At 31.6% G+C, this 20,836-nt stretch overlaps 1 protein-coding gene across 3 annotated transcripts in view; it reads right to left on the bottom strand.

Moving 5' to 3' along the window:
* The window catches only part of LOC126738517 (uncharacterized), a 54,078-nt gene extending 33,863 nt beyond the window's left edge, over positions 1–20,215 (bottom strand). For 2 of the 3 annotated variants that reach the window (XM_050443886.1, XM_050443887.1), the window contains exons 1-11: positions 19,972–20,215; positions 11,118–11,434; positions 10,945–11,061; positions 10,703–10,891; positions 10,462–10,646; positions 9,952–10,409; positions 9,639–9,803; positions 1,367–1,462; positions 1,152–1,315; positions 796–1,102; positions 196–477 (exon numbers count right to left, since the gene is read on the bottom strand). In XM_050443886.1, the coding sequence (XP_050299843.1) occupies positions 196–477; positions 796–1,102; positions 1,152–1,315; positions 1,367–1,462; positions 9,639–9,803; positions 9,952–10,409; positions 10,462–10,646; positions 10,703–10,891; positions 10,945–11,061; positions 11,118–11,434; positions 19,972–20,118 (2,427 nt within the window). In that variant the 5' untranslated portion in view covers positions 20,119–20,215. Of the gene's footprint in view, positions 1–195; positions 478–795; positions 1,103–1,151; positions 1,316–1,366; positions 1,463–9,638; positions 9,804–9,951; positions 10,410–10,461; positions 10,647–10,702; positions 10,892–10,944; positions 11,062–11,117; positions 11,435–19,971 lie in introns of those variants that run through there. The other variant, XM_050443888.1, reaches the window with a different exon arrangement.
* Between the last annotated feature and the right edge of the window lie 621 nt (positions 20,216–20,836).

Raw genomic sequence — 20,836 nt, 5'->3', positions numbered from 1 at the left:
AGGAAATGATATATTTAATAAAAGCCAGATTAAAAACTTGAAAATCGTTTTTCTCGAAACTCATAAAATGTCTGTTATACTATTATATGTTGCCAGGGCAGTAAAGATTTTTTATTTTTTATGTATTTTTTATTGGGCGAGTACCATTAAAAATATATCTTTAAGGTTTGTTGTGTTATTTCATAAATTGCTTACCTCATCCGAAGAAAAAAACTCCTCCTTATTCACCTTATATTTCTCCAAAATAACAAATACAGGCTCGTTATTCAATAATTCGACGATCTGTTTTGCAACAGGGCTGGTCACGGTGTGTTCGAATGCAACCCTTGCCTTACTTTTAATATTATTATTCCAAGGGGCCGATGATGCCTCCAAGATGTCTTTGATAGCCTCCAGTTTTTTATCTATTCGGCATATGAACTTTAACATTACTTCCACTATGTTTATCCAGTATTCCTCTTTATATATAAATAAAGACTATAAATAAATATAATTTTTATAATATGTTTGTTACTAGTCCAATAATTCTTAAATTCAATAATTTACTTGAGCTCTAATAAATTTTTAATATATCTATGGGTCGATGCTGGAGCGCGCACTTCTTTACTCTCAATACTTTACTATATATAGGAATTTCATTTACTTAAATAAGTTTCTTCGTTTTAATATGTCCATATTGACAGTGCTTTTTTAAATTCGTGACTAATTTATTTAAATATAGCCATAATACGCATTTGAATATGTAACATGCTATGAATAGAGGAAATTAAGTTTTTATAAGAGAAATTAACATACCTGAATTTCTTTAAGTAATACATCGTCTGTATCTACCCCACACTCTAACATAAAGGGATACAAAAATTCTTCCATAAGATTCTCAAAATGTGTGGGCTCTAAATCCAAAGTAAGCAGCGTCTTTACTATATTCTGAGGTGCGGCGATATATTCACATAATGGAAGTTTAATGAAAAACTTCTCTATCAAAAGCTGAATATGCTTAAGTGATATTATTAAATTTGATAATCTTTTTCTAGGTTCTTCACCTAAGAAGATTTGAGAAGGAATATATAGATTTAGGAGGTTAGCCATATTTTTCACAAACCTGAAAAAAAAAGCTAATTCAATCAAGAAAAAAAAATACTTACACTCACTTTATGGCACAGTCAGGAAAACTTTCTACATATTCCTCGTTTTCTCCTTCCAATTCATAAACCCTTGATTCTATCCATTCTACAAACATGATTAAAGTATTTGGTAGGTATTTTAAGCTTAATGGAACAAAAGTGTTTAAAAATGTTTTGTAGTTATCTAAGCCCTAAAATTTTGTATATTAAATCATATTTTATATCTAATAAAACAAAATTACAGTATTAAGCATGGATAGAATGTCCTCAATATCATCGTCAGTCAATGAACTAGGATCCAGTCGGCTATAAAGTAGAGCAGCTTCTTCCATTCTGTCCTAGGAAATGAAATATTCTCGATTTTAAAGATTTCAAATTAATCAGTTGGTGTTGGTAATAAAATGAAATAAAATCTAATACATAACTGGGTAAAAAGTTCTTTCTCAATGTCTTAGCAGTTATAAGTATTAATACTGGTTTAATCAAATTCGGTAAATATAAGGGCATAGAAAAAACGGCCTTATTAACATACGCCAGTCACATGTGGATTTTTAACTTTTGAAAAAATATGTAGATTTACGGCCTTAAATATGAAAATTTAAAAAAATGAAATATAAAAAGGGATATATTTAAATATAAATTCCATCACTATAACTTCAACTCTTTACTAGCGGCGATACTCACGCTTATATCTTTAAATGGACATTACATTATCTTTAAAATTAGTTGCTTAACACCATTTATAGGGTTTTTAAATTCACAAGTTTTCATGAGTGATGAACGTAAGTTTTAATTTTAAGTTATCTACCAATTTATACAGTTATTCTGTGGGTAGATAGTAGTATTTAAGCCCTTTTTGCTTCCTGACTTATTCCGGTTTGACCTGAAGCGGTAAAAGCTTGTTTAAAAAACACTGCTCTCATGTTTTCGGGTTTTTGAACGAATTTAAGCAAAAGAGAATCCATTTTTTTATACAACTGCAATAGTTTTAGAGATAATGAAGTTTGAAATTTTAATTTTTTATTACAGCAAAATTATTTTTTGTTTAAAAATATTTGATAGTATGATCAAAAATCTCACTTCCACTAGAGCCGTAAATATGCTAAAAGCCAATATTTAAAGTCGTTTTCTTTAAAAACTTTCAATACAAACTGGTACAACCAGTCTTATATTAGTAATATTCGTTTAATTATAAATAAGTTTTCTCAAAAAACTTCTAGATATTTGCCATTAACGGGGTAAATCTGACTTCCTCGCGCCACTGCGATACCATGGAAACCTCCGCACTCTAAAAATGCATTTTTTTTGAATATACTCTTTTTTTTTGGTTCGATCTTCAATTCGAATCACTGTATAACTATTTTCATGTTGTTATTTCTTTTAATTTGTTCTATCTTTAAATATTTGTTTTTCAAGGTAATAATATATTTTTCTTTTCTTATCTAATTTTGTTATATCACGTCGTCTAATTCAGCGAGTCCTTTTGTTATCCAGAATTGACTTTTCTTTATTTAATTATTATATGCTTTTATTCAATACTATCAATTTTAATTCTCTTAACAAGAGTACCTAATAGAACTATAGTAGTCTCATCATCTGTACACTGCATGTTCAGCGGCTGTCATTTATAATTTTACCTAATTGCCAAAAATATTGTTTGATTTGAAGATTCCGATGGCGTCATAGGAAAAAATATGAGATTCTAAAAATGTCAACAGTCTATCGACGTTTTTACCTATACTATACAGATTGGCGAATGGATCACTACACATATAAAGTTCCTAAGGTTCGAGCTCAATTATTTTAGTAAGCGTCTGACTTCGGTGAGGGCTGTATCTCTTACGGCAAAATTTTAAAAAATATTACACGGCATTGGTATAATTTTTTTCTAATGCAGGAATTACATGTGTAAAACCCACATAGATTTGTAATTATAATTTTTTTATGTTGTGCCTTGCCAAATTGAAAATTAAAGCGTTGTTCTTATTAGAATAAGATATACACTCTAATAAAAATAGAATGTAAACATAAAAAAGCAAAAAATAATTCTTTAAAAAAAAGACCTCCTTCTTTAGCTAAACAAAAGGTTAGCTTATCGTAAAACATGTTTCATACTTCCAAAAGAGTTTGAGGTAAAATGAAATTGGCAGATTCAACATATATAAAAGGATTTATAATATATATTTGTTAAAAGGATTTAGAATATTTAGAACGTTTGTATCCATGTTTTTCCACAGTTTTATGGTGCTCGATCGTGTTAAATCCAAAAGTAAAGCACTATAAAACATTTCTTCCCGTTCTATCTCCTGGACCCTTTCAATACGTGGTTTTTGAGCTTAGATGTGACATTCTTGGAGGCAAAAAGATGTCTCAAAATTTGACACGACATTTAAAATAGTTTTAGTACAAGGAATCGATCAAGCTGGATAACAGCCATAATGATAAATATTTAAAAAAATTAAAATAGCGCTTTAAGACTCAACAGTGTACAGTATGTAATGGCACAGCAAAATGAGGTCTGCTAATTGTGCCGTGCCGAAAATAGCAAATCAGACTATCGGAATCCGCTATTTATCAACCAGAAAGTAAGCGAGAAGCAGTGTTACTATGTATGTCTTTGCATAGTATTCTAATGGCCAACCTGTATATGTGAAATTTGTATACATTATATCGAGATTGTCTTGTACAGTTTATGTTTGAACAACTATCACAATATAAGATATCCCAATTAAGAAGTATATAAACAAACTTTAACTTAGACTCATGTGCTCTACTACAGCGCTGTTTCCGAACTACAAGATATCAAAGCTGGAAGAAAAATTATAATGTTGTTTTAACCGCTTAACTAATCAAATTAAAAATACAAAACCTGTTAAAAAAAATCACTTTTTTTATGGCTTAAAATAAATTTTGGATTAATTTTATGTCGAATTTATAAACAGTTTTTTTTTTAAGTTGTTTTTTTTTTATCATTTTTTTACCAGAAAAATTAGTGCTAGTATTATCCCGAGTTTTTTCGGGTAACAATATAAAAAGTAAATGAGGTGTCATATAAGTAAAAATTTGACAGTAAATTGTAACATAGTTAATTTAGGATAAATAAAAATTTACCTGATACTTTTTGAATTTGTATTTTATTACTTTTACAAACAAAAGCAATCACAAAAATACAAAAAGATGCCGACCCACTAAAAGTAATTTTTGAAATTAAATAAACATGTAATTCATTCATTGGCACACCTTATTAGGATTTGCGTATAATGTTAAATAAAAAATTGGGAAAAATTAGTGACAAAAATAATAAAATACAATTTTTCTAAAAGTCTGTCTTAGTATGATATAGTTTGAAGCATGGTACCACAGATAAGCCAACTTCACAATCTGCACCCCAATATCTTGATTTTTTTCGTATTTTTTTGCCATTTGCGTCTTTTTTACGGCTGCATACTTGACACACTCGTGTTGGATTTTGCTTTTTATCTGTAGCAGGTATATAATCAGGAAAATGACCTTCTGTGATTCTTAGGGGATTGGGAAGTGCTGATGGACGTCCCTTACAATGAGTTTCAACTGAACAGTAATTTTCCAACATTTTAGATATAAGATCCATTCTAAATTGAAGATGCGTTTTAAAAACACTTTTTTTTTTATATAACACGAAACTATTCCATCAAGCATGTTCGAGGAGGTAAAAAAAAAATATTTTTTTGTAATATTTTTTTACCACGTTTACGAGTAATTGGTTAGTCCGCTAAATGCTGGTCAACTTTGTCAACTCCACCCATTGTTCCATTATAGTCATCTATTGCTACAGGTTTTTGAACTTCTTTTCCTTGCTTTTTCTTGGTGGCCATTGCACAATGTGTGTAGATAAAACAGATACTTCCCTTTTATCCTTCCGTTTCATCACTAGCACTTTCCCCCTTTGAAATGCTTTAGCTTCATTTTTTTTTCATATCTTGTGGTAGATCCTTCCTATTACACCTAAGTGTTCCATAAGTATCTGTTTTTGACGCTATCAAGATGTCGGCTAATTCGGGTGAAGTATAAAAATTATCTGTAGTAAGGCAATGTCCCTTCATGAGTAAAGGCTTCATAAGAGTTATTACAATTTTAGTAGAAATAGGTAGACTTTGTCTAGCTAAGGAAAGGTACAGCATGTGTTGTTCGGCTCGGTTGCGCAGTAAATTTGTTTACGCCCCTTTATATGCCTTTATATGCAAATCATGGCCCCGATTTGCATATAAATAGTGCCGTTGCGTTAATTCGTATACAGTGCATTTTTTTTATCTCGGGTCATAGGGTTTTACGTGTAATATTTTCAACCCCATGTCAGAACCTGTTCTATTTAATCGCTAGGATTGAAACTTGGAACAAGTGAAGTTTAAGTTAACAGACTTTAAAAAATCCCATTATTTTGCAAAAAAATTTGCGAGAAACTTATTTAAAATACGTTTTTCTGATGAAAAAGTTTGCTTTTTCTGCACCTCGTAACCTTCATTACCTTTACACTTCAAAGCAGGTAGACAAATATCTGAAAGTGACACAAAATAATTTCCTCAAAAAATAGGTTTCTCGCAATTTTTTTTGCAAAATAATGGGATTTTTTAAAGTCTGTTAACTTAAACTTCACTTGTTCCAAGTTTCAATCCTATCGATTAAATAGAACAGGTTCTAACATGGGGTTGAAAATATTACACGTAAAACCCTATGACCCGAGATAAAAAAAATGCACTGTATTTGTGTTCTGTGGTCCAAAATTAAAATTAAAAAAAGGCGCGCTACTGTCGCTAATCGCGCGTTATTCGGAGACAAAACTTGGCGCAGCTTTGAAACAGATGGTGTACCTTTCCTTAGCTAGACAAACTCTAAATTATCGTATGACTCGTCAAATTTTGTGCCCTTCCCTGTGTATTTAATAGAGTCCCAAATGTAATCACTAAAAGATTCGCACATGTAATTTTTTATTCCAAATCTGCCTCGTTTCTTTGGAATATACTGGATCCATCCTAATCTGCCTTTATACAATAATAAGCTCTCGTCTATGGTAACATCCCTTTCTAATGAATATAGTGTCTTATTTTTTTTCATTTAGGTAGGTAAAAATATCCCAAATTTTATTCAGTTTAGGACACGGATATGTATTAGCATCAGTTTTCGTTATTATTTCGTTATTATTATCGTAATTTCGTTATAAAAATGCAAAAAATTTTTTATTTGACAAAAACGTTTATATGGCATTACCTTAGCAAACATGGGAGTGGCTATTATAGACTTCTTGGACCAGTAAAGCGATAAATCCGTTTTTTTTATGAGAGAATGCATCATATTTATTGTGAAAAACACTCTTATTTCATCAAAGTTGTTGGTTTCCATTCATCTCTGGTTCTTAGACGCCGAAAAATTCTCTGAGTCTGACTGACATCGGTTTGTTTCCAAAACAATTCTGCTAACAAGCTCATTTTTAAAAAACAAGTCGAAAAATTCCAGTGGATTTTTATTGTCAATAATGTTGAAGTTCAAAGACGATTTCCCGTAAATTGAAATCTTGGAGGGCATGCTGCAGGACTATTTATGCTTTGAACAGTCCACTGGCGAGCATTTATTAGAGGTTGCATATCACTTACATCTGTTCATCAGAAGACGAACTACTAAGTTTTTCGTCCTAACTTGACCCCGACTCGTCCAAACTATAAATTTCAACGTCGCGAGTTTTTTCAGAATCGCGAGTACATGACGATAAAATCAGGATCATGTGACACCAATGAATGAGAAACACATAATAAAACTCTTGGAAATGATGGTGTCAAGCGCACGAAATAATTCGGTTTAGCGCCTAAACATTTATTTTGTAGCCCGAACAAAATCGGATAAGAAATAAATTAAACCAACTTACGAACGAATTAACTCGGGATAGTTAAATTTTGACGCATAGCACTAAGACGACTTTACTTGGGATATGAAGTTAAGAGGTTATTATTTCCGGAGCTATGAAATGTATTTATTTAAAACTCTGTACACATTTTGCATTAGACATTTTACCGTTACTGTCGGTTTAAAGTCTGCCCAACCAATCTGTAGCTAAGCAGTATCGGTGCGGGGAACGTGGTTGTAGACTAGACCCGCCTCATTTCATTCATGAAATGGCCAGTGACGTGCGAAATTTTATAAACCGATTACACAGATTTGAATGTATTAAATATTAAAAAATATGGTTTGGTTTTAATTTTAAAATAGGTATTTGTAAGTAAGATATTAATTTGGAAATTAAGGTCTTCTAAAATATTTTATTTGTAAATATGTAATAAAAAAATGACAGACGAGATTAGGGAAGTTTGAGATAAAAGTAAAGTAAAGAAAACACAAAATTTGTAATACACCTACTTAGTTTATTCACTTAAAATAAGAGTGCCGTACTCGATGCCTGGATATCGCGAGGGAAAGAGCACGGCAGATAATCCCAATTATGCTGTTTAAACATTGAATTTACTACATAATATGTATAATTTAAATTATTATTTAAATAAGTATAATCAATTTGTACCTGTTGAAGATATATTGCTAACCACTCCAGTAACAGTCTCACTCTGCCAGCATTTTTTAAATGTTAGGTCATTGTCTATCCAAGTTTCATCTAAAAAGGCAATATTGCGACCTTCGGCTCGGTGTTTTTTTATTTCTCTTAGGTATTTATACCTTAAAGATGTTAATTTTGGAAATTTTTTTTCTTCTGGCAATTTTTGCAACAGCTTTCTGCTAGTAGGCACAACTTTAAACCCATATAAATTCGATTTATTAGGTGTTTAACTATTTGAAAATGAAAGTTGTCGTCTTGTTCCACCTTCGTCATTCGCGGTCTTTTTTTGCCGGGACTAGAAAGCATTTTGTTGGGGTCCGTCCGCATTCTTTCTTCATCTTCTTTGTGAATTTTTTTCACCATTGAAATGCTTACGCCAGTATATTGAGATACTCTTTCAAGTTTGCGCTTTACTGGTAGATTAACGAAGTTATTAGTAGCTTCTTCATTGCAAACCCTAAGAATTTGTACAAGAAGTATATAATCCTGATATTCGATTTTTTTTAGTTGTCGTTCCAATTCATATTACTTATATTTATAGACATTTTATATTCAAAATAACCAACATTAACTTTAAATCTTTTTTGTTTGTAAAGCAATCGAGCTTGGTTTTATTTCATTGAATATGATTTTTATTTATTACAACATTAGGTACATAATTTTTGAAATTTAGTGTCGCATAAATTATGATTTTATTTTAATATATTTTTTTTCATAACTGTGCTTAGGCTTTATAATTCTCTTATTATCATTTTACTTATCTATAAACATTCGCAATCACTTCCCTTACCTGGCTATGAATAAAGTTATTCATTTTAACGTAAATAACACAAAAACTGTTAAAAATTATGAACTTTAACAACAAAGAAACAAATAACACAAAACAACAACAAAACAGCAACAACAATAATAGCAAATAAACTAAACTATGCTACACTACTCAAAAGTATTAACATACGCCGCCGCCACTGAATCCGCAAGAAATCGATATTATTCCGAAAATTACACAAAACCTGGTAGGATGCGATCCAATAAGATAGAGAAAGACGGAGAGCTGCATAAAAATAATAAATTAATGGCCGCGATGTCATCAACCAATCACCTGTCCCCAAACAGCGAGATGCTTCCGCGAAAGCACGACGTTGCCGGCTTTGTAAGTTTTATTAGGAATTTCGGATAAATGTTAGTCAATATTGGATTTTATAATATGCAAAACATTAGCAAATAGAACTAAAAAATATGGTTTAAACTGCATTACATTATTTATTATCTTTTTTATGATTAAATAGCTTAATTTTACCATTATATTTACTTTTAATTCAATACTATTTCATTTTTGCAGTAAGACGTGACAACGCTTCAAAATTTCGCCCGCATTCTTTTCGTAGACACAGATCCGATGGTCAAACTGTACTATGGACGCAGAAAAATTATTTTACATTGAACAAATATTTAACATAATATAATTTGTTTTAACTTTGATATGTCCCAGCTCGGAAACAAACCATTTACAGCAATGAATGTGAATATTTCAATTTTGATTCTCTATTAATCATTAAAATTATACTAATTACCAACCCCACGGGGTTAATTATCCTTTATCAAATGTTTTCGTAAACTAACATTTTCAATTGTATATATGCTATAATATTTTATAAAGATAAACATATAAAGATAAACATATTTCCACACAAAATTACATCTAACGTTTTTGAGGTCTAAAATTGCCATTTTTAGGAGTAATATCTTATATAAAATTATGCTTGCAGGATAAAACCTAAATAACAATATTTATGTGATATATAAATTTTATTAATTGGATTTCCTTGTATAAGGAGACCACTTTAGTTAACTCTTGTAAAGATGTGTTGCCACTTTGATAATCAATATAATGGCATAGTAAGAAAAGCTATATTGAAGGTGATCATAAGAATTACCTGTTTTAAAAGATCCTTAACTTCATTTATAAGATTACACATAGAAAATGTTTGCCATTTCCGTTCGTCAAATTGATGGTAGACTTGCATAAACGTGTCAAAGAGTTGCAATTTGGCATGGAACATACGCTTCTTCACAAGTAGCCTATTATTTTCGTTTTCTTTCTGAAATAATAGGTAATTTCTTTGTACTTCCAGAATTCAAATTAAAGAAGAGGAAAAAATTAAAGACCATACATCTAACCTATTAATCATATATAAGCTAAGAATTTTACTCTTTATATGTAGTATTAAACAGAAAAAAATCACTTACACAGTCCCTAACGTCTATGTTCAGATTCGCAGCATAACTTAAAACTCTCCTGGTATCAGCAGCTGTCATACAAACCACTACTTCACAATAATACATTTTTAAGTCGACGTCATCCAAACTATCTAAAATACTTAAAAGCATATCGATTTGCTGTGTAGTACTTTGAGCGTCTTTTACAATGTTCTCTGCTTTAGCCTGAACAAGAAATTCTGGATTGACATTATGGATTTTTGCAAAGACTTCTGCCTTGTCTATAAGACCTTTTTGTATCAACTTCCTGATTCTCGATTCAGGATCGGTTTTGGTTACGATTTGCAATCTGATCTCTTGAAGGCTTTTGTTTTTCCATATTTCAGTTAGAAAGACTATATCTTCTGTGAAAGATTTTGTGTTTAACAAGTGGATAGGATCTTCAAGGGGAATCTCATAAATGGGTGCATATTCATATTGGTTATCAGCTATAAAGGTATAAACATGATCTAATTGATTATATACTTCAAACTGATTTACCCATAATTGGCATTAATTTAAGACTTTTATCAACACCAACAATATATTTGGATTCTCCATCATCAAGAACCATAATTTGCTCCAACCCTCTAAGATAAGCTAGGTGGGAATCGGCATTGAATATCATACACCTTGCAGCATGTATTTTAAATATGCTACTCTCATCATCAATTGCTAAGAAATCACTAAAAATTTTCACATCATTATAAGATTTATTAGCAATAGATTTGATTTTGATTACCTGCCAAAAGGAAGCAGAAATTTTGCATTAAGTACATTTTCATGTTCTAAGTTATTAGTTCTTAAGTCTAAAATATATAAAAAGTTGCTTTCTAGGCAAACAAATGGAAAGGCAAAGCTGCATTTTTTAATATACTTTTTGAGATCACATATTATTTCTGACGTAAAACTTCCTGATGTATTTTGAATTCTAAAATCCAAAAAAATTATTTTTATACATTGGCGCTTACATAACGGTCCTACTTTTTTACTAATCCCATGCTTGTAACAAGATAAAAAACTATACATTCTGAGGAGTCATCTGCAAATGCGCCTATAAAACATTTTATTGAATCGCCATAACTGTTACACTCAATGTTCCTAAAAGATGAAAGGTTAATACCATTTACATATATATATAAAAAATGTTTCCTTACTCATCAAAAGCAATTATGCATTTATGGGTTTGATCCTCCTGCTCAATATCACCTTCCTTTTCAGGAAGTTCATCATTGTTGTCTTCCTGAACGATACTGGATAGATCTCTGATACACACCTGACCAGATTGGGTACAGCACAATAAATACTTGCCACAAGGAGAAACACTGACAGCATCAATAAAGTGGTCAAATTGAAAAGAGGCTATCTGATCTGGCACCTCTGTATTTTTAATAAGCCGGAGACAATTATTTATTCCTAGTGCTATTATATTTTCACTTTTATAATATGACGAGACTTGAATGGTATCATGGTTCTGAAAGAAATATTGAGTTTTACTTTTTAATCTTTCACTTTATGTACATTTAATATATGCATCTTATTTTTATTAATGTATGGGACTAAAGAAAGTGGGAGATTTAGATTTAAAATAAGTCTTAAAACTGTAATTGTAAAATCATGATTACAAGTTATCATAATATTAAATGTGAAAAGCCAAATTTTTATAAAATATCCAAGATCTCATTTTCTGTACACCTCTAACATATCATCGACCGTGATAATCTCCGTAAATTTAATTTGTGGTGTAAATGGTCCAGTGTAAAAGGATAGGCACGTCACTACTTCTTTATACTCCTCTATGAAGATTTTAATTAGACAAGGTAGTCAAGTCATAAAGCTTCTCAAGAAAATTTAAATCACAAAACAATTTTACCAGTAAGCAAAACTCTTTTTTTGTTAGCATTTTCAAGAGAAGATTAAAACTAATCTAAAACTACTTACAAATGGTCTTATATACTAACAACGTGAAAAAAAAAACAATGAAGCATTACTGAACAAATTTTAAACAATAACTAAACCATACAATATCCTGTAAGGGATTGGGCCTTTATCCCTATTAGGAATGGTTTTTTTGATTTTTGAATATTTCTATAATAATTTAAAAATTAAATGCATAAGTAGTGAAACCGTGATGGAAGATGAAATTGTCACCGCCTCTAATAAACTAAAAAGTAAGTTGACCTCCGGTACCGATGTCAGGGCCTATTGCCCACATAATCTTATCTTGTAAACAGTATTTCCCGATAAATAGAAGACTGTAAGAATATCCCCGATACTCAAAAAGGGACCGAAGAACGACATTCAAAATTACAGAGCTATATCGATCTTATGTAATTTCTCCAAACTTTTTGAAATAGTTCTTTATAATAGCATACATGCCTATGTCAAATTAGACATAGCACCCAATTTGGTTTCGTCAAAAATCGCTCCTGTACAGTAAACCTGGCTTGCCTATAAGTATTTGTGTTAGCATTTGGATAATAGAGGTCAGGTTGATGTAATATACCTTGATTTCTGCAAAGCTTTTGACCAAATTGACCACTTTGTACTTCTTCATGAGCTAACGTTTTTTGGTTTTTCTAAGGATTTAGTTGCTTTAATAAAATCTTACTTACGAGGTCGTAAACAGTTTGTTGAATATGAAGGATTTAAGTCTCCTATATACGAAGTGGGCTCGGGAGTTCCGCAAGGATCTATTTTGAGCCCGCTTCTCGTTTTATTATTTATAAACGACCTTGCCAAATTACTGTCTTGTCAGTGTTTACTGCTTACGGATGATATAAAATTGTTCACAAAAATAGATACTGAAGACGATTGCGAATTCCTTCAGGTAAATCTCAATAAAGTAGAGAATTGGTGCAATGTCAACAGACTATATTTAAATGTTAATAAATGCTCTATTCTCTCATTTTCTATAAAACTTTTGCCAATCAATTTTGACTATAGAGCAAATAATGTTGTGTTAGCCAGAGTGGATGAGGCGATTGATCTGGGAATTACTTATGATGCGAAATGAAGTTTCGCCAAGCATGTAGCAAAAATAGTTTCTGACTCTGCCAAATTGTTGGGTTTTATTTATCGAATCTGTCGGCACTTTGAAAATATTAATACTTTAAAACTACTTTTCTTCTCTTACATACGCTCAAAAATAGAATACGGATCTCTAATTTGGTACCCAATTTACAGCTACCTGATAGATGATAGTGAGCGCAAGTTTATGAAGTATCTCTGGTTTAGAGAGGAAGGTGTCTTTCTAGCCAGAGGCTTGGATAGTCAATTATACTTTAATAAATAATATTACATTACAAATTGTAACAAAACATAAGTAAAGTATAATTGACTATCCAAACCTCTGGCTGGAAAGATATCTTCCTCTCTAAACCCTTATATATATAATACCCTTAGCAAAAAGAAGAGAAATTGTTTCCATAAAATTCTTATATAACCTTATTCATAACAAGATTGACTGTTGCACCCTTTTGGCTGGTTTAAATTTTCAGATACCAAGAATAAACTCTAGGCATTTTAGATTATTTTATGTAAATCCCGCTAGGATTAATATTTTGTTTAAATCCCCTATGAATATAATGTGTCAGAATTATATTAATAATAATTTACATGAACGGTTTGATATTTTTGTTGACAGACCATTATAGAAAGTATAAAGTAAATAGGTGATGCAGAGTCTTTCTACTATATATATAGATAGTCTGTTTAAGTACATAGAATGTTAGGCATTTTGATTTTTCACTTTTATTCATATTTTAGTAATTTTCAGCTAAAAGCTTATGTCGCTCATGCAGTTAAAGCTAAAAAAAAGCATTTTTCTTAGCTGCATTAAAAAAGTTTTGATACAAGATCAATAAAAGTAAATAATTTTATACTAATTGTGGTAAATCCTTAAAGATAATAAATGCTCTTTAATCTGGATTTGCCTTATTTCCTTAGTTCTTTGGCACAGGAGGAAGCTTTCCATATTACACTGGTGGCTGAGGAGGCTCTTTTTATTAAAAGTAGTAAGAGCAAAGTATTATGAGCATATTAGAGTAGATGAGATATCAATTATCAATAAGGATGTTAAAATCGTGCTTGCTCTTTTGTCTGAAGTTTTTAGTAAGTATAAAATCCTCTTAAATCCTTGAGAGACGTGTCAAATAGTGTGGTTTCTCTCTGTGAGGAGTATACTGCCAAAGGTTCAGTCATGCTTTGGGTCACATTATGGATGTGCTACTGCTATACTAAGAATCACCAGCAGCATTTTCATTGCTTTTGATAATTGACTTTGATGTCCTAGTACTGGTAAGAGTACTGGTTTGGAGATGGAACTGGTTTAAGATTTAACTGGGTAGAAGGCAGCAGGCAGGTTGGATGGGGTGAGGTCTGCTTGGAGGGTAGTGTTGAGAGGGATTCCACAAGGCTATATTCTTAGATCACTCCTGTTTACTGTCTTCACATGGGACCTTGTTTATCAGATATCCTATTGTAAGTAGTACTACATGTATGCTGATGACCTCTACATGTATTCAAATTCAAAAACTATCTCTATTATCACAGAGTCGCTGACAAAGCCTTGCTGTGAGCTAAATTAATTCTAATAAAATACAAATATCACCGAGTACACCTTTCCCTATGCCTTCAGCTTGTCTTTGTGACATTCATAATATGATTGGTCAGGATTTGCAGAATATATCAGACTGAAAAGTTAAAAATTCCCTTCTTATAAATTGTAACAAAACATAAGCTATTTTATTCTCAAGAAGTGATATTGATATTTTTTGTTGCCTGGTAATACTTGATAATACTGGAATATGGACAAGAAACTTTAATTTCAACTCACATGTTGGTAATGTTTGTCAAAAAGCATACTATAAATTAAAACTAATATATGAATTCAGGAATGCTCTTTTATCAGAATTAAAAAACTCTTTATAGAAAGTTTGGTTTTGTCTATCTCTGGGTATTTTGATGTAGAGTAGATGTAGTAATATAGAGTGTGTGTTGTAAGAAGTAAGACGCATGAAATGGTTCAGTTTCATTTCTTGCGTCATACTTCTTACGGAATCATAAGTAATTGTTAATGTTTGCCACTATAACCAATCAAAAGGGGTAGACTACTAAAGATTTAAGAGAGGAAAATATTCAGAAAGAGAGAGGATGAAGTTTTACGTTTTTTTACTTCTTATGTCTCTTTATATTATGAATTCGCATGATCCTCACTGCATGGAGCTTACTTCTTACTGCATATCATATGGAATTTATGAACCCACCTTTAATATTAGATCTGCATACTGCAAAATGATTCACAAAATTTAAATCACTATTTATGAAAAGATTAATAGTTGTCTCTAACTAAAATTTCAACATCATACTGCTCTAGGTTTAACACAATATATTGGTGTAGTGATTCTGCAATAGAGAGTGTAGGGTTGGTTAATCCTGCCTTATATCAACTACCTCTAAAAATTTCCTTTTATAGCAATGACCATGTATACCTAAACCCTATAGAGTGTCTTTATTTAAACTTTAAGAATGCTGGTTTTGTACCAATGAATAACTATTTTTTTAATTATAACTGGCTGGTAATTATGGAGGAGAATATAGAAAATACAGTTCAAAATTTCTACAGTGTTCTGTTCTTATCCTTTGATCTTTTTGTACCTATAAGAAGTTATAAACCCTCTAACAAGCTTCCCCAGTGGTTCTCTAGTGAACTAAAAAAATTAATATTCCAAAAAAAAATGGCTCATAAAAAGTACAAACAGACCAACAGTGATGGAGACCACTACCAGTTTAGCACTTTGAGAAGGGAATGTCATTCTTTATCTGTCCAGTGCTATGAAAACTTCACAAGAAATGCTAAAATTCACAATGACCAATGATCCCAAAAACTTCTGGAACTTTATTGGCTCTAAGTGTAATGTGGGCATGGTGCTCCAGGTGCATTTTGATGGGGCTAGAGGTGAACATGGTGTCGATATTGCCAAGCTTTTCGCTACACAAACACTTGGTTTACAATCCAAAGAAAAATATTTCTATTAATGATACTGTTATTTATGACAATCCTAATCATATTGACATAAGTGCTGAAATGGTTCATAAAGCTCTAGATTCTTTAAATATTAATAAAGGCAAAGGCTCTGATGGCATTTCAAATAAAGTTTTAAAACTGTGCTCTCAAACCCTATATATTCCTCTCTAAGTATATGTTTAACCAGTCTTTAAACTCTGGAATTTTCCCTGAAGTATGTAAGCTCTCCTACATTACTCCTATCCACAAAAGTGGTGATAAGTGCAATATAAAAAACTGCAGGCCTATGAGTATTTTATCAGCAATACCCAAGATATTTCTACACTACCACTAACAACTTGCCACATGGCCTTAGTTGGATTAGAAGCTGATGAGATGAATTTATCATTGGCTTTTATTTTTGCCTCCTGTATAGCAGCTCTATAAACTTTTTGAAAGTCCTTAAACTCCCCCTCAAAATTTCTGTTTTTGCACTGTCAAGACACTCAACTCAGCAACTGCAGATGATCCCGCATGGCCCTTACATTATTGTCAAACCAAGTTATTGTATTTCTCTGATCGGTCCTCACCCTATATGTTTTCAGGGGAAAAGATTGAGTATATGCTTTTTCTAGAGAATATAGGAATATTTTGAAACAGTCATTGACAGCTATACTCTCCTCTGTCACAAAATTCCAGTTATATGAGGAAACCAGTTCAAAGAAAGACAAGATACCTCCTTGGGTCACAGGCCTACATACCTTATGGTGGTGCAGAGTCCCACCAATAATTCTCTCAACGATCACTTCGAGCTCCTGTCCAAGATGATCTGACACCCCAATATTGAACACACTGGATTTAAAGGAATCGGTACTGAAATTTATAAAAATGTTGTCCAGATAAGCTCCAGCCCTTGTATGGTCTGTTATAGTTTGTTTAAAACCATAGCTTCCCATGATGTCAGAAAAGTCAAGGACATTCTGCTGATCAGTATTGAAGTGAACATTAAAATCTCCCACAAAAAAATTTTTTTTTTATGTATACCAATTTTATTTATAATTGATTTAATTGAATTTAGGAATTGTTGGAAATTTCCTGATGGAGACCTATACAGGGTGTTACTTAAAGGTATGTCATAATTTAAAAGGGATATTCCTGGACCGATTTTAAGTAAAAAGTTCATATAAACATGGGTCCTAAAATGATTAGTTTTTAAGTTTTATTTTTTTTTTCATTTTTAATAAATTTTTCAAATATGGTTTACAATATTGAACTGAATTTTGGCACAGGATATTATGGCATAAAAACACATTTTTTAGATGTTCACCTACTTTTTTTAGCAACCAGTGGCGTAGCTATGATGAATTTTTAATACAATTTTACAAAACAAATTCTACGCCATTGACTTTTACGTAAAAAAATTATGATTTTATCTTAATTATCAATCAACACAAACAAACAACAAACAAAAAATTAATAAATCTTTAAAAGAAACAATAAATCTTACCGTTTGGGTGTAATCGTTAATTAAAAAAACGTTTTTTATGCATAAAATGCATCTTTAAAAATTATGGAAATAAATCAAGTTAGCTTTGCTCATTGCCAGCAACTGTTTTTTTGTTGTTGTAAACATTATGACACTGACATTAATGATTATTTTTGATTGTGTTAAGTTTGATTTTATTTTCAGTTTTTATTAGGTACATTTTTCAAATATTTATTTTCAAGCTATTTTTTACAAACTGGTAAATTTATATTGCTAAAACATATACATTTAAGTCATTTAAAAATGCTGCAACATTCAAAACATTTTTCTACACAAAACATTTTTACACCATAATCTGTTACTTTAAAACAATTCTCAGTACTATAACTATAATAACTATATACAATAACTACCAAGCTGTAGAACTTCTGCTTCTTCCTGTTTAAGCCAATATTCCGAGAGACAAACAATATCAAATGACTTGTCTTCTAAGAACGACTCAAGCATTTGGGCTTTATTTCTTACCGATCGGGTGTTTATATGCATGATTTTTATTGTTTTTGAGGGTGTACTCTTGCCTTTGGCGCTGAAGGTTCTGAAAAAGGTTTACAATAATTCCCTGTGGCCACACAGACATAGACATGTAATCCTTTTCCTTTTCTAGTGGGACTATCAATTTAAAAGAACTGTATCTTTTTTCTTTGGTAGTTTTCATCTTTTCACAGGAACATTGGTCTCGCAAATTTTGACTTTCCAAAAAGTTCAAAATATTTTCCTGCTTTGTACTTGGATCCAGGCCAGAAACAAATAGAGTAGTTGTTTTCTGAGCTGCCTTTAGCACAGAATCTCCCTCATTTGATCCTTTTATGGGTTCGGGACGTGGGGTTGAACAGTGTGTCATGCAAATGCTATCAACTCATTTCCAAGGTAGAATATTACCTCAAACGAATGGATTTACCCGTGGTAGGAGTGTAGATACCAACTTATATTTATTCACCAACTATATTTTTAAAGACTTTGAATCAGGGCTTGAGACTCATGCTATATACACAGATTTTTGCAAGGCCTTCAACAGGGTCAATCACTCATTACTACTTTCAAAGCTCTCTATGTATGGCTTGTCAGGGACCTTGCTGAAATGGGTGTCCGCCTATCTAACTGATAAACAGCAACAAATAAAAATAGATTGTCATCTTTCAGGTCAATTCCTAGTCATTTGATGTACCTCAAGGGTCTCATTTAGGTCCTCTTTTCTCTATTCTTTTCATTAATGACTTTGGCAAATTGCTTACTTGTGATTTCCTGATGTTTGCTGATGACCTCAAACTTTTTATTAGTTTAGCATCTTGCAATGATGTGCTTAAACTTCAACATAATTGTGACATTGTTTTTTTGTGATGCGAGGCAAATGATATGCAATTAAACTCCAACAAGTGTAACTTTTTAAGATTCAGTAGGCTTTTGAATAAAATGCCAGTTGTGTATTCAATTAACAATATAATTCTTGAGGAGGTCAGTGTAATTAAAGACCTGGGTGTGTATCTAGATTCTTAACTGACATTTCATTTTCACTATGAGAATATTATTTCGAGAGCCAACCGAATGTTGGGCTAGATCAAACGGTCATGCAAAGATTTAAAAAATGTTTTTGCTTTAAAACAATTATATATTGCATATGTGAGGTCTTTTCTAACATTATTTGGTGTCCCTATTTTCAAGTTCATATTGACAGAATTGACAAAATTCAAAATAAATTTCTAGGATATGCTGGCTATACACTCTCTAAGTCTGGGATAATATTAAACAGTGAACCTACTATGTCATACCTAAACCTAAGTCTATTGTCTTGTAGAAGGGAGTATTATGATATTTTTTCGCATACAAAGTGTTACATAATGATATAGATAGCCCAGAGTGTTAAGCCAACTTTAAAATTCATGTATCATCATACCAAACACATAATAGATCCCTCTTGTATGTGCCATATTGCAGAACATTTTACTTGCTTTACAGCCCAGTAAACCAAATCTCAAATAAGATCAACAAATATTGTAATGTGTTACATTATTTTAGTTGCACTTTCCCAAAAATAAATTTAAGTGTGAAGCAAAGAAAGCTATTCTGCACAATTAAGCAATAAAATATTGTTTTTTTTTTAATCTCTTTATGGGTGTTTTATGTAGTTCTTTTGATATTCTATTGTTCCATTCTGTGGACACATATACTGTTTATTGCCACTAATGTTAAGCTATAACTAGAATTATATATATATATATATATATATATATATATATATATATATAAGATAACTAGAATTAGTATTAATATTTTAAACTGTAATATTCATCAAATGTAATTTACATTAAAATAAATAAATCATTTGAGTTATTTTTCGATAAAAAGATATTTTATTAAATTTTCGATTGGATCTGAGGAGATCCATGGTAGAAGTACCAATAGAATATTTGTATATCTTTATCAATTTGACAGTATAAAAAAGTTAAACTTAAAGACTTACCAATCCAGATTCTGAGGATCTAATAACAGCAAGAGTACATATCTCATAGACACTTTTGTCACCTCCAATAGCTCGTTTTCCAAAACAAATGGTTTCCTCCAGTTTATTAAATCCAGTTTCATATACATCATATTTGTTTACAGACATACTGGAATGCAATTTTTAATAATAAAGTAATAACAAGATTCTTATTATTTAGTTTTTAAACGACTATTTTAACGACTATTTTTGAAATGTTTTGACATGTGACATGTTTTGACATGTGACAAGAGCTGACGGAAAGAAATGCTGAAAACTTATCACAAGGACGTGCAGTGCTTACTGAAGAGAGTATCAGGAAATGGTTTCGCGAGTTAAAAGAATATTTAAAGAGTGAAGATGCCGAGGATATCCTGTTAGACTCCACCAGGATTTTGAATGGAGATAAAACGAGTTTTACGTTGTGCTCCAAGTCTGGGAAAATTGTAGCTCCAAGAGGATATAAAAACGTTTATCAAGTAGTCAAGGGGAAAGAAAAGGAAGCATTGACGGTGTTGCTTGTGGTGTCTGCGAGTGGCGACATTACATATCCTTGTGTGGTCTTTCCCTATGTACGGCCATCAAAGGATGTTCGAGACAGTATGGATCCATCTTGGTGTCTAGGATTCAGCGAAACCGGATGGATGCGCTCAGAAGTGTTTTACGAGTATGTGGCGAATTCCTTGAATCCCTGGTTAATATCCCATGAGGTTAAGAAACCTGTTTTGTTTTTCATTGACGGCCATAAAAGCCATTTAACTTTAAGCTTAAATAAGTTCTGTTCAGCAAATGGCATAATTCTTTATGCGCTGCCACCGAATGTAACCCATATTATGCAGCCGTGCGA

Source organism: Anthonomus grandis, chromosome 7, assembly GCF_022605725.1.
Source record: "Anthonomus grandis grandis chromosome 7, icAntGran1.3, whole genome shotgun sequence".
Lineage (NCBI taxonomy): Eukaryota > Metazoa > Arthropoda > Insecta > Coleoptera > Curculionidae > Anthonomus > Anthonomus grandis.
The sequence above is the reverse complement of the archived record's forward strand: the minus strand, read 5'-3'. Positions and strand labels throughout refer to the sequence as shown.